Source organism: Anabas testudineus, chromosome 22 (genome assembly GCF_900324465.2).
Source record: "Anabas testudineus chromosome 22, fAnaTes1.2, whole genome shotgun sequence".
Classification (NCBI taxonomy): domain Eukaryota; kingdom Metazoa; phylum Chordata; class Actinopteri; order Anabantiformes; family Anabantidae; genus Anabas; species Anabas testudineus.
In genome coordinates, this window is record NC_046630.1 from 19,225,677 (window position 1) to 19,246,921 (window position 21,245).

Consider the following 21,245-nt stretch of genomic DNA (forward strand, 5'->3'; position numbering starts at 1 on the left):
GAATTAGGCATGATCTTTCTGGGGCTGGATGACATGGCAGCGGTATAATAGTGACATATTCATGAATTACTTGCACTTCTACATTTCTTGCACAATCATCTCAACACACAACTGCACAGAATGCTTAATAGTTGCACTTTTCTCTAGAACAATGTTGTGTGAAATTTGTTTAGGGATAAAGTTGGAGGCGCTAATACACCTTATCGTGGTGTGTCAACCATCATTAAAAGACGACGAAGAAGAAGAAGTGTAGGTCACATGAGCATGTCACATGACTGTCACGGCGGAGAAGAAAACAGGAAGAGAGATTTTTCTTTGCTGTTGTAACAGTTGTAGATTTTATTATCTGGTAAAGAACAACTGCGTCTGTGCTTTGTGTGTTGTTTACACCTCAATATCGTTCAATGCAGTTTCGCGGGTTATAAGGTTTTTATTGTCTCCTGTTCTAATACAACGTCGAAAAGTCACGTAGTTGAACATAAGAGCGATTACCTACCGAGGTACGTACATTTTAAAATACAATTTGGGAACACGATTAGCAATAACCCTCCGAAGTGTAATTAACATTCACTCCAAAACATGCAAAATACTAAAGACAGTCGGTCTTTAACTGTGATAACATTACAAATCAGCATAACTTATGTCCGAGCTTCTGTGCCACTGAAGAAAGTGTAGACTGAATGCCAACAAGTTATTTACACACTGTGCAGTCTTATAAGACTTTGAACGGATGTTGCCTTTTACTTGTTTGCATCTTTTAGTCAGTATCAACAGCCGGACTGTTGTAGTTTTACTTTAATGTTTACGTTCACCCAGCTTTTTCTGAGCCTCTGCTTGCAGACAGACACCCTGATATTATCACATTATAGGACACCACACTGTGACACTGTGAAGGTTCAGAGCCTTGTTAAAAACAACACTGTCATCTTAATCATTATTATTTATGTTGTCACTGTTTATTGCTGCATTCCACTCCTGACTATTATATACACATATTATATTATATGCTCTTTCAGTATTTTTGTGTGTATTTTGTGTTTTCCTCTGGGATTAATGTTTTTTTTAATTTTCAGTCACAAAAAAAGTATAACAAAATAAAGCTGCATATTCATTTGTTTCTTGCAGAGTCCGGCGTCACCATGGGGTCAGCAGTGGAGAGGACAGATGAACACGTGAGGGAGTATCTGATCTACCGTGGGTTTACCAGCACTCTAAAACACTTGGACAGTGAAATCAAAACTGACAAAGAGAAAGGCTTCAGGGTAAGATTAATGGAAGTGATATATTTTTGACTGAAAGATGTGTTTAATAGTTCTCAGTTTAACTCTAAAGCACCTTTTGTTCTGCAGGTGGATAAGATCATCGATCAGCTGCAGCATTTTATACAGAACTTCGACCTGTTTGGTCTGAAGGAGTACTGGCTTTACCTGGACAGACGTCTGTTCTGCAGACTGGAGGACGTTTACAGACCTACCGTCAACAAACTAAGAACCAGCCTGTTCAGATACTACGTCATCAACACCATTCAGGTATTATTTTAGAAAGATATCACCTGCACATTTCTGAAACAGAACAGCAGTTTAAAGTCCCCCATTCTGCTTTTTTTCCTTCTAGAAAGGAAACATAGAGAGGACTCAGGAGTTTTTCCAGAAGCAGGCGTTAGAGCTGCAGGGTCAAGTCGAGTGGCGGGAATGGTTCATCCTGCCATTTATCCCCAACCCGGAGCAGAATCCCACCTTCTTGCCGTACTTCTCCCGCCAGTGGGCCGACACCTTTTTGGTTTCACTGCACAACTTCCTGTCGGTCCTCTTCCAGTGTATGCATATTCTTCATGGGCAAAGTTGCCTCTTTTTTCCTAAGATCACAGTTTAATGTGTAATTTAGAGTTATATTAGATTTCATAGTAAATGTTTCTAGAGGATGCTGCACTGATACACTGTGTCCATGTGCCATTTAAACCCTTATTTTACTGGTTTCCAGTCCTTAACTGTTTTCCACCCCAGCCTGTCCTGCTCAGTTTTGATGCTGAAGTACAGAAGATGACGAGCCTGACTGAAGAAAACGAACAACTCCGGCAGATGGTGAGAATAAAATCATAAAAATCATAAAATAAACTCCCAACTGTGATTTTTTTTTTTTTTTTTTTTTACTTTCTAAGCTTATAAGCCAAAGTAAGTTATATCTGACTCGTGTAATCTTATCTCGTCCAGCTGTTCGCCCTGCAGACTGAGAGTCGGGACCAGAGGGAAGGAGATGAGATGGTCCACCACAAATTGCCGGCGTATGTCCAGAACATGGACCGCCTGGGAGACACTGAGCTGTGAGACACTAACATCTCTGTCATATCTGATGACTGAATGTGAATAAGATTAAATGTATTGTGTTGAGGCCTCGTTTGAAGGGGCACTGCACCCTGAATCACTGTATTTGGACTCAACCCATACTTAAACCTAGTTTTTTTGGCATATTATAAAAGTGATTTTTTTTTCAAAATGACTTGTTCATGTCAGGTTTAGCTAGTTTCTGTTTAGCTAAATTGTCTAGTTTCTATTGGTACCTTATTTGCTGCACCCAAGATGGCTGCCATGCTTTAAATAAGATGGCCACATTATGTAGTAGAAACTGTTGATAAAATCACTTTAAGAACATTCTAGATTATTAGGTATGGGCTAAGTTCTGGTTTAATATCAGTGTATATTATAGCCATTTTCACACATGCTCCCTGGACGATGTCTGGAGAATCAGGTCCAGACATTGTGCAGAGCTGAGCAATTGCACATCAAGAGAAAGTTTGGTTCATTGTGTTCTCATTTGAGGAAATAGTCCATTTGATTTTGTTGAGGCATGGTCCCTGGGTAGAGTGTACTGTAGGCACAACATGACACAAAATTTGCACTGTAGAAATCAGTTGTGTTTTGTTTGGGGTTCAGGTCTTGACTCTGTGGTGGCCAATCCATGTGTAAAAATGATGGAATGTGTTGGTGCCATTAGGAAAGAAATCCAATGATGAACTAACTTGTTCATTCAGTATATTCAGGTAGTCAGATGACCGCGTTCTTTGGGCACTAAACCTAGAACTGACCCACTGCAGCAACCCCAGATCATAGCACTGCCCCTACAAGCTTGTTCAGTAGACACTAGGCATTATGAGTGCATCACTTCATCCATCTCTGTTCTTACCCTGATGCGTCCATCACCCTGGAACAGGGTAAATCTGGACTCATCAGACCACATGACCTTCTTCCACTGGACAGTTCTTAACCCAGTTTTAGTAGTTTCATCAATCTCCTTAGATGTTTTCTTTGCTTGATTTATGTAAATAATTTGATCCTTCTGAAACAGATTAACATCTTTTCCACAATCACAGGATGTGTCTTCAGACATGGTTGTTTAAGAAATAAGAAGCTACTCACTGCATCAGTTAGGGTTAAATAACTTGTTGAAAGCTGAAACATAATCATCTATACAGTAAGAATCCAATGAGAGGCTCTTACCTATTTGCTCAGGTAAACTAAAAAATTGTAAAAATCCAGATGGTCACTTTTTATTTAATTTTTTTTTGGCCGGGCAGTGTATGTCCCATACATTATGACTAATTAGCCTCTCTGTATTTTCAAAACTGCAGTATATAAAATGCAGCGAATGCTTTGAGTGAGAACATGTCTGAAACTGTCCGTTTTGAAAACTCTCACCTAAATTTGAAAGTATTTAATGAATACATGAATGCCATGTAGTTGAAGTCGAAAACAATGCTAACCGAATTTTAATCAGTTTCTCTGGGATAACGATTTCTTCTCCACCAAAAAAAGAGTGAATGTTGTAATATCGACACTAAAAGTTGGTAACGGGTGCCATGTACTGATATCTGGCGTGTCCAGTGAGTTACCATTGTGACTTGAATATATGTAATACATTAGATTCATTTACTGCTAGCACCATTGACATCATAACTAAGGTAGTGGTGCTTAGTACCAAACCCTAAGGAGTGTAAATACTGCAATAGGATTAGAATAAAATAGGACAACACAAGAACCTTGTTTTTCCATGATATTGTAAAAGCACCTGAAGTGGCTTAATCATTTAGTCATTAATCAGGTTTTTTTCATTTTATTGGGGTTTTTAAAATGTTTTACCAGCTGTCAAAAGATACACCCATTTCTGGTGTTAGCATTTCTGCAAGCCAACCTAATGTTCACTTTACCTGACTGAATTAATTATTTAGTTTTACTAGTATATTAAGATAGGTTCTACTATGAAGTCTAAGGCAGTGGCAAGAAAAAGTATGTGAACTGTTTTCTGTATTAATTTGCCATAAAATGTATTATGATCATTATAGACAGCCTGCTTGTTTAATGTTTTACCTACTGTAGACTCATGAACACAGATTGGTTGTTAATTTACCTCACTGATGAGTGTTTGTTGTGCTCTTGGGGTCACTTTAACTGGTCACACACTTCTTGGTAGAGTAGCCACATTGTTTTCTTAGTATCTGCTTAGTATTCTCAGAATACTTTAAACACTTTGATGTGATTTCAAATTGTCGCCAGGTGCATTTTGTTTGCCTAAATGGTTATATATAACTATATTCTAATAATTTTCTAACGAAAAATAAAAAAACTTTAGAACCACCAAGATTATTCTTAGAGTTGGCCATTTGGCTGAACTAATAAACAGAGAAAGAAGGGCCTTGCTCACAGAGGTATCCAGAAACCCATTAAATTAACAGTTTACTTTTATAAACTAGATTATTTATTAATCTTTTAATAAAAACTGCAATTTTATCCATTAAAAATTAACTGTAGTTCACAATACATTCAGCACAAAGTGAAGGAGCCTGAGTTCTTTCTGAAGCTACTGTAAAATATCTATTTAAAAGGCTGTTGCTAACATATTGTTAATGATGCGATATTTATGCTGTTTTACACTGTTTGCTGTAATGCAGTTGATGTTGCTAAATAAACAATTCACCTGATGAATTGTTTCTTGTCAGTACAATCCTTTTTTTCACACGCTGACATGACATGCGAAAATAGTGTCATTAATGCCATTAATTGTGATTAAAAAAGCAGTTGTACTGTCTGTGCAGCTGTTTGAACCTGTACAGGTTATATTTTATGGTAGGAATTATTTCTCTGTAGACAAAGTTAATACACAAGTAAATGTTTGCATTTCTGTATTTCTTGAGGTTGGTTACTCTTTGGTCATATCAGGAGTTCAGTCTGAAGCTTGGCATAGTATGTTGGACAGTACAAATGATGACTTACATTTCTTTTGCATCTTTAGTCTGAAACCAGGTGACTGGCAGCCAGTGCAGCAGTGTTTTCTGAGACCTACAAGTAATGCAGTACTACTTTATGTGTAGCAAAAAGGAGGAGATCATCAGGTTCAATACTGATATAGAGGTGCTGTTATTGGTATAGCAATTATAATTGATACTATCCATGTATCTAATGACCCTTTATTGACTCTTCTTCAAAGATCAAAAGAGATGTAATGTGATTTTGAAATAATTTCCTTCAATAGCATCAAAAATAGCAAATATCCAGTTTTTCCATAATCTGTGTAGTCATTTACAAGGCAAACCAGTTATACAGTGGCAAGAAGAAGTATGTGAAGCTTTTGGAATTTCATGGCTGCATTAATTTGTCAGTTGTCAGAAGTGGGCGGCCAGTCAAAATGACCCCAAGAGCACAACAAACACTCTTCAGTGAGGTACAGAAGTAACCCTGAGTGACAGCCAAAGATTTAAAGACGTCACTGGGGCTGACTAAAATCTGTGTTCATGAGTCTACAGCAGGTAAAACATTGAACAAGCAGGGTGTCTATGGCAGGACATTACAAAGGAAGCTGCTGCTTGCTAAAAAGATCAGTGCTGCATGCTTGAAGTTTGCCACAAGAGCACATTGACACTCCACATCAGTTTTGGCCAAAGGTTTTGTGGACTGATGAAACTAAGATTCTTAATCGATCATAAAGTATGGTGGAGGAAACATCATGATCATATTGGAGTTCCACTCAGACTCAAATTGTTTCACTTTTAGAGGTTTATTCCACATTTATGGTAACCCGTAACAGCTTAACAGCTTGGGTTTATTCCTACTCATCCAGTAGTGCTATAGAACTTTCTCACTATTTGCTGGTTTTTTTTCTGCCCTTTTAGGGACCTGGTGTCAAGCCAACGTGCCGTCAGTACCTCCACCACTCCTTCCAGAAACTTCTTCTCTACATTCCTACCACAGGGGCGACGCACTCCAGGAAAACCTCCACAGGTCACCACTGGGTCATCACCAAGCCAGGTGACAGTGAGCAGGAAGGAACCACCAACCAATCAGGTGAAAGCAAGTTGAAGTAGCTCAGTGAGGTTGAAAACCTTAAACTTCCTTGAGAGCTGCAATATTACCACAACTCCACCAGTTGGTGGTATGTATGAAGAAGCATTTTCTAACTGACTAGTAGCCTCAGAACTCTACAAGTACACATCATGTGTAGTTACACATCCTAGTTCTGCTTTAGTGCCGCTTTTTGGCATTGTTCAAGTCACCTCTAGATCTTTAATAGCTTTGTGTATCATGAGTCCCTCAGGATGTGGGTAGGGTGGAATTGCTAGGCTGTGTAATGTTCATTAATATTCTGTATCTAAAATGAATTTGTTCTTTCTAGCCTGTAAAATCAAAAGAGGCAGTACAAGCTAAGGAGGTGAGGCCAGTTTCCAATCAAACGTCAATCAGCGAACCTGCAAGCTCCCAGTGCCAACAGTCGATAAACCAGGCGTCGAACCAGTCTTCACATCCCAGACACAGAAGAATCCAGGATCACGAGAAAGAGAGGAAGGAGCTTTTCTCTAAACCACAACCACAGGTAACTGAAAAATGATTCTGGGTTACGCTCACTTGTACGCTTGTTTGGTGCATTTTTACAATTTATATTAAATATAGAATAAATAACAGATGCAATTAACCTTTTTGATTTTCAAGTACTCTCTGTGGAAGGGTACCAACAAATTTTTCCATGTTTGGGTTGTGATTCCATTTTTCTGTGTATTGCCTTCAGACCCCAGAGAAGAAGGGGGAGACAGGGGAGATGGACCTTACTGCAGAGAACCCCAGTGAACCTCCTGATTGTACCTCTTCAAGTAGCAGGAGCTGCAGAGGAGGAACAGAAGGGGGAGGTCTGTCAGCAGAACAGCCTTTTATCAAACTCAGCCAGGAGGAGTACGGAGAGCACCACTCCTCCATCATGCACTGCAGGTCTGCCTTCAGCACTACACAGAGTATCCACACAGTATCACACACATCTATAAACTGTCTTTGGTTCTGAACTAAGTATCAGATTGAACATAACTAAGATTTTAACTCCATCTGGACTCTATTGATCTAACCATACTCTATCATGGGTGACTTAAACAAAAGATGTCTTTCTCTGTTCATCCACCCCTCCTGTTTTCCAGGGTTGACTGTTCTGGTCGCCGGGTTGCCAGTTTGGATGTAGATGGAGTAGTCAAGGTGAATCTTTATCAATTTCTTTTGGGCTTGTATGAACACAGAAAAGATTTTGTGCAACACACAATAAAACCTTCTTCCTCATCCTTTCAGGTGTGGTCGTTCAATCCCATTATGCAGACTAAAGCGACCATCATGTCCAATTCTCCTCTACTATCTCTGGAGTGGGCCGCCAAACCGGACAGGCTGGTACAAAGAAAAACTGACATGAACTGAGAATAGCTAGACACTGCTTTGAAATGGTTAGCTATGACTCGTAACATTTGGCACAAAGTGCTGACCAACAACCCAACTTAAGACTGAGCCATTGGGGGATGCTCCTTTTATACTTAAGCATGATATCTTCACCGCTCCCAGGACCAATCTTCACACAATGGGGGACTGAGCTTTCTCAGCAGCCGCTCCACGACTCTCGAACGCCCTTTTCTGTTTAAAAAGCATTTACATTTAAAATTACAGTTTCTCCTTATGATTTTATAATTTTTAAACGAATTATGAAATTGTGAAATGTTACCTTTTACCTTCATATTGATAAATTGATTAATTTTGACTAAGCCTTAATTACAGTGTTTCGGACTAACAAATGTCATTGTCTTACATTGTGGCGATGAAAATATGCCACACAGTTAACAACGGTTAACTAACAAAGGTTAGTTAGTGTTGTCATGCAAACTAATGGAATGTCTTCCTGATTGACAAAAACAAATGTCTTCGTGTGTGTTTGTGCTCAGTTGTTATTAGGTAGCGGAGTTGGCACAGTGCGGCTGTATGACACAGACACCAAGAAGAATCTTTATGAGATGAACATCGATGAAACTCATCCACGGTACTGTACACGTTTAAGTGGACATGCTTAGCTTAAACACACTGTTTAATACAAACCCTTAGTGTCAGTATCAATCTTATGTGTCAAACCTACATAAACATAAAAGCAAAACAGGAAAAACACCTCAAATTCTTTAGGAGTGTTCATACTAAACATCATCTACAGTAAGGTGGTTAACATTAATGCTCACTTTGTTATCACACACAAGGCTGAGGTTAGAATGTAGTTGGATTAGCTCAAAAATGCATCTGAAAACATATCTAAAACTCATTAATTAGCATTCAGAATTCCATTGATTTACACCATACATAAATAGAAATGTGACCAGGCTGGGTTTTCTATTTTATGCCAAATATTATCATAAACTCATTCTAATATGCTTACAGTGACAACAGGTGAGTCCGTGTGTAATGTTTACTGTGTTTATCACCTTGAGATAACTTTACATGAATAAGTTAATCATTGAGCATTGTACATTGAAGTTCTTTATTTTGTTAAGTGGTTAAAAAATAATATTGGTTGTTGAGGTACAAATTGTTGATAGTAAAAGGGCCTTTGTTTCTCAGTATCTTATCTTTAGCCTGCAGTCCTAGCGGTTCATCATTCGTGTGTTCGGCTGCAGCTCTCAGTCGATCTGGAAGTGTTGAGTCTGTGCCTCGTCTTCCTATACCAGTGTCTGGACAGCTGCTGCTCTGGGACACCAAGACTGTCAAACAGCAGGTATTTAATTCACTAGTTGATTAATTGTTCTTTAGTGAACCTCTAATCTGCATATAAACACCACCAGCAGTGAAAAGTACTCCTTAAATTTAGAGCAGTGAACTATTTAAAATGATCTACTTTTTTCTGCAAGTTTTGTTTGTATGAGTGTCAGAGCCACCACAGATTCACTGTTTACCACACGAATGTGCTGTTTCAGGCTGATGAAGGTTTCAGTTCAGTCTCAAAGCGTCAGAACAATGCTGCATGTTGATGAGCCACACTAACATGAGGTTTGATTATTTGCATATTTGATGCACCTGAAATAGCCATTGAAAGCTCCCGTTCTGCAGTGGAGACTGTGTTTATAGTCCCTGATGTCCCCAGGTTTCACCAAAAAGAAAGTAACATTGTGTCCAGAACAGTGTTAGCATTTATCAGCTGCTGCTCCAGTGTGCTGCATTCAGGGACACTACAGAGTGTTGTTCAAGAGGCTTCAGATCCTCAAAAACTGAAAATAAAATGAAACTAAAACTGAGGTATGAGCTAAACTGTCACAAAAAAAATCAAGGTCTGATCTGAACCATGGATCTGGAAAAGCCAGACCAGACCAGACCAGTGTTCATGCGGAGGTTGGTGTTTCTCTGAAGGAGTTAATTCTAGTGCTGCTGGCTAGTGAAGCGGAGCGCCTCCTGCTGGTTGGGGTGTTTGTGCAGAGGTTGGTGTTTCTTTGGACCAGCTAATGCTAGCGCTGCCTGCCAGTGTTAGGGATGCTGTGGTGGCTGTAGCGGATTCTGGTTTAAGGAACTGCACAGCTTTAAACTACGTTAAACCAGTGTCAAGAGATTGAGAACACACACTGACATTACTTTGGTTATTATAAGTTAGTTTAAAGATTAAGCTCTACACCCTGAACTGTGCAAACAGTAAGTATACTAATTCTAATGTTAAATGTAAACCAATGCAAACACAATTGTTAATTACCATTTATTGTGTTCTGTTTGTTTCTCAGCTCCAGTTCTCTTTAGAACCTGAACCAGTAGCGATTAATTGCACGGCCTTCAACCACAATGGAAACCTGCTGGTGACTGGAGCTGCAGACGGTGTCATCCGACTGTTTGGTCAGTGTTTCTGAGAGCTGCAGCTGCAGCTATTGACTCTTCTTGGTGAATTGGTGTGAAAGTAAAAGATGACACCAGATTGTCACAGACAGCTACTAGGACTCAAAGTAACAGTCCTGAGCAACTTTTGACTTTGACTTTTCAGTTAACTTTAATAGTTGATCCAATTCACTTGTTTAATAATGTGTAACCATCAATGTGTGTTAAATATGTGAAATGTATTCCAATTGAGTACATGACACTATAACATTTACACATTAGCTATTAAACGCAGTTCTCTAAACTCTCTGATGTCTCTAATGTAGATATGCAGCGTTATGAAAGCGTTATGAGCTGGAGAGCTCACAATGGAGAAGTTTACAGTGTGGAGTTCAGCTACGACGAAAACACCGTCCTAAGCATCGGAGAAGATGGAAAGGTCTGTCTGTTTATTTCATGGAAAACCCATAATAATGTACTCCTTTTCGACAGACACAAATTTGGTGCTAGTTCTGGGTGAGTTCTAGTCCTGGTTCAGAGTTGGTTCAACTTGGGAACTGTCTAAACACAGTTTGTTTTTCTACAGGCTAAGAGCGACCATAGAGCCATGTCATTACATCACCATAATCTGCCTTCACAGCAACACTTACACTAGTATAAGCATAAGCGAGTCTACACTGGAGTCCAAACAGTGATGGGCCAACACATACATGCTGTCTTTATGTTAAATTAGCTAAATGTTAAGCGTTAGTTGATTCCGTTGGTCATGAACCCAGCCCATGCTGCAAGCAGTTCTCAGAACTAGACCAGCAAAGAGTTGGTGTCGGTCTGGAACAGGCCGAGAGCCAGTTCTTTGGCTGTTGAACTGCAGGTTCAAAATTGAGAACTGGCTCTGAACCAGCCCTAGAACCATCTTGGGGAAAAGCAGCAATGGTCCCAAATACAACTTTCACCTCTGAACAAACATGTTTTAGTGTTGTAGTGCAGATAATCCAAAACCTGGAACTCAAGGACCCCTGCCCTACTTTTTTTCCATCTATTCCACCTGGGACATAGTTGTAAAACAAGCAGGGCATTGGGCCTTGAGGATTATGTTTAAACCATCAACTTTGTGTTTGTGTGTGTTTGTATGGCTACCATTGTGAGGACCAGCATCACAATACAGAGTAGATTAAAATGGCATATGTGACACTAGGGGGCTAGGGAATGCATTATGTCAACGAGTGTCCTCATAATGACTACCATAAAAACTGTGTGTTTTCAGTTCATCCAATGGAACATCCATCGGTGTGGGGTGAAGCAATCAGAGCAGCTTTTACCTCAGGATGCAACTGGGCCCTTTGTCCTGTCAGGGTACAGTGGATACAAACAGGTATATAGTGTTACCATGAAAATATGTAGCTGGTTTCCCTCCCAGACTACTTCAGCATTAGTATTTGTCACTCCACCTGACCACTACAGCACTACAGCAACAGGAAGTGTTTGTGTATAATAATACAAAGAAGGTAAACAGGCCAAAGCCTTAAAAATAAAAAGATTAGCTAATTATTTAATTATAAAAAATGTGAAAAATGAATGCTGTTAGCCTTTAAGTTGAATAAAATAGGACAAAATAAATAAAGTCCTGATTAAACAAAATGAATGTAATGACACATTGATGCCTGATGCTTGACCCTGTGAATGTTCAGGTTCAAGTTCCTCGAGGTCGACTCTTCGCCTTTGACTCTGAAGGACACCATGTCTTGACGTGCTCCAGCTCTGGGGGACTCATATACAGAGTAAATACACCTTTAGCAACACTTTACCTTCAGTGTGATTGGTTCAACCTGATTTCACAAGTGTTAAACTTAATTTTTTGTAATTCTTTTATCTGTAGCAACACTTGTTGATATGCCTCATTGTTTGTTTCTATGTGCCAAATCAAAATGAACATTTTCATTTAAATCCTTTTCATTTTTATTTTCTTAACCATCCTGCCTCCCCCCCCCCCCCCCCCCCCCCCCCCCCAGCTGACCAGTGGGGAGCCAGCTCTGGAGAGTGTGTTGTTGCTGGGTGGGCACAAAGCTCCAGTGGTGACAGTGGATTGGTGCTCTGCTTTGGACTGTGGCACCTGTCTGACAGCATCCATGGATGGAAAGATCAAACTGAGCACGCTGCTGGCACAGAAGACCTGACTAGGGACCATGATAGAAGATACCTGTGGGGGTCAGAGGTTATCAGAGTAAAACCAACGGAGTTTGACCATTTACTAAAGCAAAGTATTCCAGAATCTGATAAATACAGTACATCAACATTTTTGTTATGTGATACAGTGAAGACTCATAAACCTGTCATAAATTCCTGTTAATATTAAAATCCCAGTGAACATTCTGAGAGCAGGTTTCTTTTTTATAGTTGCATTAAGTGCATTTTCTTGGCTTCTAGGGGGCAGTGCCTACTGTCACTATATAACGTATAGTGATGAACATCCAGCAGAGCATTAATGATTATTAGATGATTGTTTGTCCCGTATTTGCTTTCATGTAACTCTGTTTTTGTCTCCACCAACGCCAGACCAAAACCGTCCCTCTCAGGGTGTAGAACTAAATCCTCTAATGTGTAAAGCAGCTTATCTATAACTGTGTCTGTCATTTGTTTGGAGCTGAGCGGGTTGTGAACAATACGTTTATTGGAGCTTTTTTCACTGGAAACAGCCACTGACACCCTTGAGAGCAGTGTAAAACAAAAACTAATTAAAGCTAACAGGCCTTAACAGTTCCCAAATCTAGAATCTGATGTGTTGATCTTGTCTGAAGAGTGCAGCCGGGCTGAATCTGATCCTGTTGCTGTTTTTGATGTCTTCATCGTGCCAGTGTGGAGCAGCAGTGCCGCTCTCTGCCGCAGGGGGCGCTCTAACAGCGAGCGCTGTAATGTAATGCGAAGAAGCAGGAGCAGGAATAACAACACACGGCACCAGGAGGAAAACATCATGAAATGTCCAGTTTACGGTTGTTAAGTCTGTTTTAACACAGGCGGATAAAACGTTTCCATGAAAAGAGAAGCCCCGGAATCCACGGAGGTAACTTCGTGCGCCGTGTTGTGTTTTTAACGCAGGTGTTAGCTGTTGTGGCTGTGACGCGCAGGCGATAGGAGGCAGCTAGCTGCCCCGACACTTCGGTCCCACTCAGTCCGCTCCTCTCTCTCGGTTTCCCGGTTCATGTCCCTGGCCTCCAGCCCCGCGTCCAGACATGGAGAGTTTGTACAAGCGGAAAATGTTCGCGTCGATGCGCAAAACCAAGGTGGCCGCATCCAAGAAGCGACAGATCGGCCTGCCCGCCTCCATACTGGACGACAGTGACGAAGGGTCCTTCTCGTCCTCGTCTTCCTCCGGATCCCAGTCCGACTTCCAGAGCTCCCCGGAGGACGACAGCGAGCAGGATTACCGGGACAGGAGCGAGTCCGGGGCGACTTCCAGCGACGACAGCCGCTCCGTGACCCGCAGAAAGCGCTCGTTCCTCGGAGGAGACGACAGCTCCTCGTCTTCCAGCACCGGGGAGGATGATGAAGAGGAGGAAGATGACGGGAGACAGCCCAAGAGGATGGTGCAGCCCAGGAAGCGGAGCAGGCTACAGCGGCAGGACGAGTCGGACTCGGACCAGGCGGAGGAGAAGCGGAGGGAGGAGGCGGAGAAGGCCAAGAGGAGGCAGAGACACAACAAGCTGCTGGCGCTGTCCCGGAGGATGAAGGCCCGGGTCCCGAACCGGAGGAGGAACCGTGTGAAGCAGGTACACCCCTGGACCCCTCACACACCCCCTGTACACTTCCTACTTAAATACGTAATGTATGTCTGTTTGTATACATAAGTTTACTCAGATTAGTTAATGCCAGGCACCTGTTGGTTTAAAGTCTGTTTGGGGCGGCTGTGCCTCAGGAGGTGGAGCGGGTTTACTAACCTCAAGGTAGGAGGTTCGATTCCCGGCTCCTGCCGTCAACATGCCAAATGACTAAAACTTGTGATCCAGGCTTGCCTGTATTTAAACATCTCACCAAAGTGACGCTTTAGGTCTGCAGAGTCTAAAGTGTGTTTATGTTTCCAGGGTGCAGGCGAAGAGGGCGAGTCCAAAGAAGGCGAGGACAAGGCTGGTGGTGGTCAAGTTGGGGACGGAGGAGAAAACGGCAGCAAGGAAGAGGCTGAAGAAGGAGGGAGAGAGGAGGATAAGGAGGAACAGGCAGAAGAGGAGGCCAAGGAGGAGAAATAGAGCCCCACAGTCAGAGGAACAGAGGGGGAGTTTGAATGTGAAGAGCAAATGACTTAAGTTGTTCGATAATGACTCTCTATTGTCCATTTTCCCTTTGCAGCAAGGGGAAAACAAAAATGCAAAGAACTGGTGTTACAAGGATTTCACAGTCATGCCTGGTTCTTGTAGAAACAGACATTGGTGATGGAAAAGTGTTTCCAGTATATATAAAAAAACATTTATTTGTACTTATTTTATTTATTTTTTCCTTTAAAATAAGGATGCTGCATTCAAGTGCTTATGTATGAACTGGACAAATAATGTCCCTAATCAGAACTTTGCTCTTTTTTAAATATTTCCTAATATCTTGTTTCCTTCCTCTCTTTCTCTTCAGGCTTTCCTTTCTTCCCTTTCTCTTTCTCTGCATAATGGTGCATTTAACTGCATATATCTTAGCTGGAAATCATCATCTATAATCATTCATCATTTGAGGTTCAAACCGTTTGAAGATTTCTGAGCTTGGACACTACAGATAAGCTGTCAAGAGTTTTTAGTGTACATCTGAGTTTCTAGACATTATATTTCAGCCTGGTCTATTCCAACAAGTGTATTATAGTTGGAACGGACCAACGTGTCAGCCTTTCACAGACACGTCAACGGGTTGGGAGATGTCAGTCAATTGTAAATCTAAAGAAATAATTTACTATTTGCCATTTTTAAATCAGTTAACTACCAACAGTGTGCTGTTGTCTTGACTTAAGGTCATCAAACTAGAATAGACCAATACAATGGACCCCAGAGCCAGGTCTGTATCATTGTTTAAGATGAAGTCCTTGACCCCAAAAAAGCAAGACAAACATGAATTTGGGAAAAGTCCTATGATGTAATTATGTGTAGATTACAAAAGAAATTATTTAGGGTGTAATAACCCTTTAAGAGCCCTGTGGCACTTTCTGTTCTTCACCCAACTACAGTATGTTACAGTGCCATGATAATACACACTCACATGTAATAGTTACATATCAGTGCTGTGTATTTACTTGTTTTCCAGCAGATTCCTGGTCTCTTGTTGCTTTATAGCTCTCTTTGGACCAACCTGCCCTGTTGAAAACATGTTTTATTAATAAAGTTTTTTTTTTCCAACAAGTAAACTTTGTGTTGGAAATCTGCACATCCTAATGTTTGCATTGTGGGACTACATTTCCCACGAGTCAGCTTGCAATAACTTTAAACTACAGCTTTTTCTATATTTATATGAACTGATTGATAGACAGTTAAAGTGTCAGGACTGTTACTTTTCAAATAATAATTAATAATCCTTAAGTGTAATGTAGGTTAGCTGAGAAGGCACCACTCTATAACAAATAACAAAACAATGTAACATCAAGTTTTTGTTGCTCAAAAATCTACATATACATTCAGTTTAGCATTTGACATGGAGTGCAAAGTTAGTTTTTTTTGTACATTTACATTTAGTCATTGGGCAGACACTTTAGGCCAAAGCAACTTACACATGAGGTACAAGACAAGCAAAATATCTAAGACAAGAAAAAGAACTCTAAAGTGTCCTAGGAAGAACAAAGCAGCTACCCCTGAAACAAACTCATTTAAACAGCACTCTCCTGTCCTAGTTAGATGCTTAAACTGTTTTGAGTAACATAAAAGAAGTTAGGTGCAAAAGATCTTAAATAACCTCTAATTATTCCATTACCAAATTTTAATTAATTAATAATAATAATAGTACTAAATTTAAAATTACAGTAACATTTTTGTTTTGTTTTTTATGTGTAGTAAAATATTCAATTTTCCAGGAGATTGTAATTTTTTCTAAAATGTTGGTGTATTAGAAAATAAAGTTTAAAATAAATTTTAATACATTTAAAGATCTGTATGAAAGTATACAAGGTAAAAAGATTCACATAATTTATTTATAATACTAACTAACCTTTCTAAAATCTATTCACTTTAAATTGTAAATTGTTCACTTACATTTTCTTGCCACAGTGTCGGATCTTCCGCATCTATCATAATAACTGCATCTCAAAGATAGATAGGCATCAATATGATTACAATATGGCTTTGCCAATTTGAACAAAAAAATATTTCTCAGTGCCAGATTGAAAAGAATTTAGGTCTTTCACCATCTACACTAAATCTTAGTAAGTAAAAGCCAAGTCAAGTAAATGAATGTGACCTTTGAGTCCTCAGGCAGCACTGCATAAGAGACTGTCATGCACTTAACAGTTTCTTCTGCTTGAAACCCTATGGATATTGTGTTGTCATGAGTGCATGTTTCAGGTTGCTGTCAGGAAAAAATTGGCATTATCCATACCAAAGACAAAAAAGATCATCTAACAGTGAAAGGTGCAAAAGCCAGCAGCTGTGATTGTATGGGGGTCTACTAGTGCCCACAGCATGAGTGACCTGCATATCTGGGAAGGTACCAGTGACCTGGATGGGTTTATTGAGATTTCAGGGAGACATACAGTAAGCTGCCATCACGTGCCTGACACATTCTTTTGTCTATTCCCAAACATTTAAAAAGTGTAAGTGAAGGAGAGACGTGTCTTCATTCACAAAATGAGTCTTAACTTAATTCATGTAAGAATTCTTTAAGGATCATGAAGAAATCTCCTGATCAACATTATTTTTTATCGTTATTGTTTTTACATATGTTGTTAATATTGAATATAATGTTACCATTCTTATTCTTATTCTTATTCTTATGTGCGTACATATCTTACATAAACATATAAAGGCCCTCGAAGATGGAGGAGCTGAACGACTTCCGGGTCGAGGAGCGAGGAGCGAGGAGCGATCGGGAATGTTGAGGGTTCGCAGGTGGAGCAGGCTCGGAGCTCAGTGGACTGTCTGCCGGGGTCTCAGACACTGTCGTTCGGCAAGCAGCCATGGTCCAGACGTGCTCAGCGTACGGATGTAAAAACCGCTACCACAAAGACAAAGACATTTCTTTTCACAAGTAGGTGGATTTGAACTGAGGGTGCGAGCTAGTTAGCATCAGAAGCGGTTAGCATGATCCGCTCAGAGTGCTGACAGACAGTTCACCGTGCTGGGCTCTGAAGTTTGGCTGCACCTCGCCAACAACACACGTGAAATATGAGTTCACGCAAGCCCTTATTTATGTCCGTATGACATATTGATAAGCTAGGATTACAGATAAAACACAAAGTACACATTTTATCGGATAAATTGAAAGTGTCAGTGAGTCGTACAGGAGTTCACCAGAGGAGCAAAGTAACAAGTTACTGTCCAGTTCCACTGAGACTGAACGAGCTGCAGGAACTAGACATAAACGAGTGTCTCACAGATATTCACCTGCTGACGTTAGCAGGAGATAAACTTAAAACACCATTGTATTCGCTCAACCTGTTTTTCTTATCCAGAAATGCAAGAGTAAAAAGCTTCATTAACTTAACTGTTTGTTAGCTTCAAAGCTAATGCTAGCCACAGCAACAGCAGAGACCACCTGGACCCGCCTCAAGTCTACCACCTGGGTGTTTTAACTGTCTGATCACCAGCCTAACTGAAATGAAATAAACAATCATTTTAAGAATCAAGACGATCTAAGGAATCAGGATACATTCACTGTGTGTTTGCCTTGATTTGCTCAGGTTTCCTCTAGCGCGTCCAGATGTTTGTGGGAAATGGGTGGCAGCGATGAGGAGGAACAACTTCAAGCCGACAAAGTACAGCAACATCTGCTCGCAGCACTTCACCAAAGACTGTTTCAAGAGAGAGTGCAACAACAGAGTGCTGAAGGAGAGCGCTGTGCCTTCACTGTTTACCTTCAACCTCAACATCAAGGTGCAGTCACATGGACCATTTGATTTGAGATATGGGTAACTTCCTTTTATCCTGAATTAAGTGAGAAAGCAGAATAAGAACTCTTGTCTGTCTTCTGTCTTACAGCCGGACTCAGCAGAGGATCCTTACCCCTCAGAGATCCACTTCCCACTCTCTCTTCCTCTGACCACTGTTCCGGTGGTGGAGGAGGAAGAGGAGTCTGAGCCTGGGAGGAGTTTATCCGACACCTGTGGTGACACAGCAGCAGTCTCGTGTGACCACAACTACACGGCGGAGGACTCCGTGCAGCAGAAGAAGCGCATCGAGCAGCTGGAGGAGCAGCTGGAGCGTTTGAGGAAGAAGCTGAAGACGATGCAGCAGAAGTGTCGACGACAGGAGAGACAGCTCAAGAGGCTGAAGGCGGCCTGTGAGGAGCCCAGGATCGGCCACAAGCCCTCTGCAGCATTCAGCGAGGGATACGTGATTTTACCCAAACACATCTACCACACACTCAAAGGCATCGAGTGAGGTGTGGCGGAAAAAGGAGAAACGAAAGTGGTTGAACTAATGGGCATGTTAAAATCTGCTGCAGGTTCAATTTCAAAATTGTCAGTAGCAGCCAGGCAGACTTGAAGGAGCTGCCTAGGAAGGAAAGCAAACTCCCGAGCTGAGAGCTGAAGATCTAGTTCAGGAAGGAAAAAATCAGGTCGTGGCAAAGTTCTTAGAACTCCTTACACATCTTTGTATTTGTTTTTGAATTTCATTCTTTGTGTTTTCAGTTTGAGCTGCAGTGAACATGACTTGTTCCACTCACACTGTGTAGTCCGTACCCTGTCCCGGCATGGTTGACCCCCCGAAAAGCCCGGTTTGTTTCACAGGTGTCCTTGCTTGCGGCCACAGTTAAGCATACTGTGGCCCTGCAACAGGCGGGCTGGGGTATGGTTCAGTAGGACTCTGATGCAGTATCATTTAGCGCCATTGCAAAACATGTCCATGTACAGTCTGACTGTGACATCAATTAATGCCACCATGGCAGTAAAAGGATCTCTCTCTGTCTCTCTCTCTCTCTATGCATAAGCCACAATGTCAGTGGAATCATGATTTCTTTGTGGTGTGAGATTGCTGCTTTTCAACACACTACTAGGGCCCTTCTTCTTCTTCTTCTTCTTTCCTTTTATTGTAAATCTCAAATTAACAGAAAAAGGTCTGACCTGCTGTATTCGAGGGTGTAGAATTATGGCACCTATGCTCAATCTGCAACATTAAGTGCAATGTCAGCACAGACCAGTGGAAGTGTGAATATGACCTTGGTCACTGCAAATGTCAACATTTTGATTTTGTCTTAAGAGGAAGTGTGCGGGAAGTGATTCTTAATGAACAGCGGCTGACGCTGCCCAGAATGCTATCAGCTGAGATGAATTAAACACTTGAAATGAAATGATTCCACCTTGTAACAGCTTCTGAAATCACAAACTGCTGTTTATGCACGCAATCAGATATACCATGTTTATTTCATACTTATAATACAATATGCAATTATTTTCACTGTGCGCTGTCCAGCCCTGCAGGTATCACCAAGCTTACAATAAATCCGCTATGAAACCTACCAGTCAAATGGAGATGAAGCTGAACTGGTCCATTTAGGAATGCCTCTTCTTTTCTGCTTATCTGCTCAAAGTGGTGCCAATACAATTTCTGCCTATTCTCGATTTAAACAGAACTTCAGTCAGGTTCTTTTCTCTTTTCATCCTTTTCTTTAAGAGCCTTTCTTTTCTGCTGCCCACTGGAAGAATTTCATATCTTAAAAGATTTTTAACAACGTGGAAGACGGCAGACAATTTAACCAGTTTAAAATGTTGAATCGGGGAGGGCACACATGTATTGCAGGTTTCTGCTTAATTTTCAGTTTTTCCTTTAATACTACACAATTTATAGTCATAATAACATGTCTCATATTAGAACATAGTTGATATTTATGATTAAAAATTGGGGAAATTCTGAGCCAGTCAGTAGCAATAACATTATGTCTGGAACCGCCTCACACTACAACATGAGTTCCCAGCTCAGCCTCAGTGTGAGGGGAGTAGACCTGAAGCGAGTTCCTATACTGATAGACGGCTTTGAGCTGGCTTTCTCCGGTTGGTTATGAGGGCGATCCTTGGTCAAAAACCTTACAAGAGAATATCTCTGGTGCCAGGCTGTAAAGCACCATTCCACATGAACCCGTGTTCTGGAGTATATTTCTAATAAGTTACATAAGATACATTTTGAGGGCGGCAGGAGCCCAGGTAGTAGAGCTGTCGTCTACAAACCCCAGGGTTAGTGGTTCCATTCCCAGTTCATCCTGGTGTCCTTGGACAAGACACTGAAATCCTATAGTAGAAGCCAATATGTACTGTGTGGTAGCTGTCCAACCACAATTTCCCAAGGGGATCAATAAAGTATGTCGTTATTATCATTTGTAAGAAGTTACATGTTGTTGCTTTGACATAAATCTAAAAGAAAGTAAATTGTTTTCTCTAACTCCTTCAAAGATCCTGGTGTGGGACATTGAACAATTGTATGTCTGTGAAAAATTTGTTGTTTGTCTTTTATTCATTTTTCTTAAATGGAAAACAATCATGATCCAGGGTGTGTGTGTGCGAGAGTGTGTCTGTCTACATATAGAATCACTGAACAGCTGCTTGAGTGCAATAAACTTAAATCATATTAAAGCCATAACAGCTGTGTGTTTCTTTTCTAGCATCAGAGTATACCGTGATTGTATATTTGCACTGCAAGGTAAAAAAAAATAAAATACCTCAATGTACAGCACAAAGCAAAGACAGGAGCTGTTGACAAAACTTTTCAGAACTGCCTGCAGGTGTTTGTGGAAACACGCTGCTTTTACCCACATCAGTGAACTAGTGACTTGACAGTAGCTAATATCAGTGGTGCTGGAGTCTCTGCAGCTGCATTGTTACTAAGTTGTGGATGGAGGAGAAACAGCAGTGATCCTTTAGACCAGCAGGTGGCGCTACAGAACTGAATGTTAGAATCCAATCTACTTGTCCCAGTCCACACGCTGGGTGCCACCTGACAAGCAACAAGCCTTAAACCC

At 40.9% G+C, this 21,245-nt stretch overlaps 3 protein-coding genes across 3 annotated transcripts; all 3 read left to right on the forward strand.

Annotated features, from left to right (window-relative positions):
- The first annotated feature begins 287 nt into the window (after positions 1-287).
- Positions 288-12,497, forward strand: wdr91 (WD repeat domain 91). The gene is made up of 18 exons (XM_026338954.1): positions 288-500; positions 1,126-1,262; positions 1,350-1,529; positions 1,615-1,822; positions 1,999-2,081; positions 2,211-2,320; positions 6,161-6,332; positions 6,661-6,858; positions 7,051-7,247; positions 7,448-7,502; positions 7,593-7,688; positions 8,231-8,325; positions 8,892-9,045; positions 10,037-10,145; positions 10,451-10,563; positions 11,389-11,496; positions 11,813-11,902; positions 12,134-12,497. Exons 2-18 carry the CDS (start codon positions 1,140-1,142, stop codon positions 12,296-12,298), a joined length of 2,256 nt encoding a protein of 751 aa, XP_026194739.1. The 5' UTR covers positions 288-500; positions 1,126-1,139; the 3' UTR covers positions 12,299-12,497.
- Positions 12,498-12,620: 123 nt separating this feature from the next.
- Positions 12,621-15,590, forward strand: ccdc82 (coiled-coil domain containing 82). Its single transcript, XM_026338959.1, has 2 exons — positions 12,621-13,888; positions 14,201-15,590. Exons 1-2 carry the CDS (start codon positions 13,352-13,354, stop codon positions 14,360-14,362), a joined length of 699 nt encoding a protein of 232 aa, XP_026194744.1. The 5' UTR covers positions 12,621-13,351; the 3' UTR covers positions 14,363-15,590.
- A 1,558-nt stretch (positions 15,591-17,148) lies between these two features.
- thap1 (THAP domain containing, apoptosis associated protein 1) lies at positions 17,149-19,586 on the forward strand. The gene is made up of 3 exons (XM_026340518.1): positions 17,149-17,321; positions 17,974-18,166; positions 18,272-19,586. Exons 1-3 carry the CDS (start codon positions 17,251-17,253, stop codon positions 18,671-18,673), a joined length of 666 nt encoding a protein of 221 aa, XP_026196303.1. The 5' UTR covers positions 17,149-17,250; the 3' UTR covers positions 18,674-19,586.
- The last annotated feature ends 1,659 nt before the right edge of the window (positions 19,587-21,245 follow it).

Bases quoted from the DNA above. Each gene is read 5' to 3' on its own strand.
- wdr91 (XM_026338954.1), top strand. From the start codon at position 1,140: ATGGGGTCAGCAGTGGAGAGGACAGATGAACACGTGAGGGAGTATCTG. The intron at 10,146-10,450 runs GTCAGTGTTTCT...TCTCTAATGTAG, and splicing joins CGGTGTCATCCGACTGTTTG to ATATGCAGCGTTATGAAAGC. The intron at 11,497-11,812 runs GTATATAGTGTT...GTGAATGTTCAG, and splicing joins GGTACAGTGGATACAAACAG to GTTCAAGTTCCTCGAGGTCG.
- ccdc82 (XM_026338959.1), top strand. From the start codon at position 13,352: ATGGAGAGTTTGTACAAGCGGAAAATGTTCGCGTCGATGCGCAAAACC. The intron at 13,889-14,200 runs GTACACCCCTGG...TTATGTTTCCAG, and splicing joins GGAGGAACCGTGTGAAGCAG to GGTGCAGGCGAAGAGGGCGA.
- thap1 (XM_026340518.1), top strand. From the start codon at position 17,251: ATGGTCCAGACGTGCTCAGCGTACGGATGTAAAAACCGCTACCACAAA. The intron at 17,322-17,973 runs GTAGGTGGATTT...TGATTTGCTCAG, and splicing joins AAAGACATTTCTTTTCACAA to GTTTCCTCTAGCGCGTCCAG. The intron at 18,167-18,271 runs GTGCAGTCACAT...TCTGTCTTACAG, and splicing joins CCTTCAACCTCAACATCAAG to CCGGACTCAGCAGAGGATCC.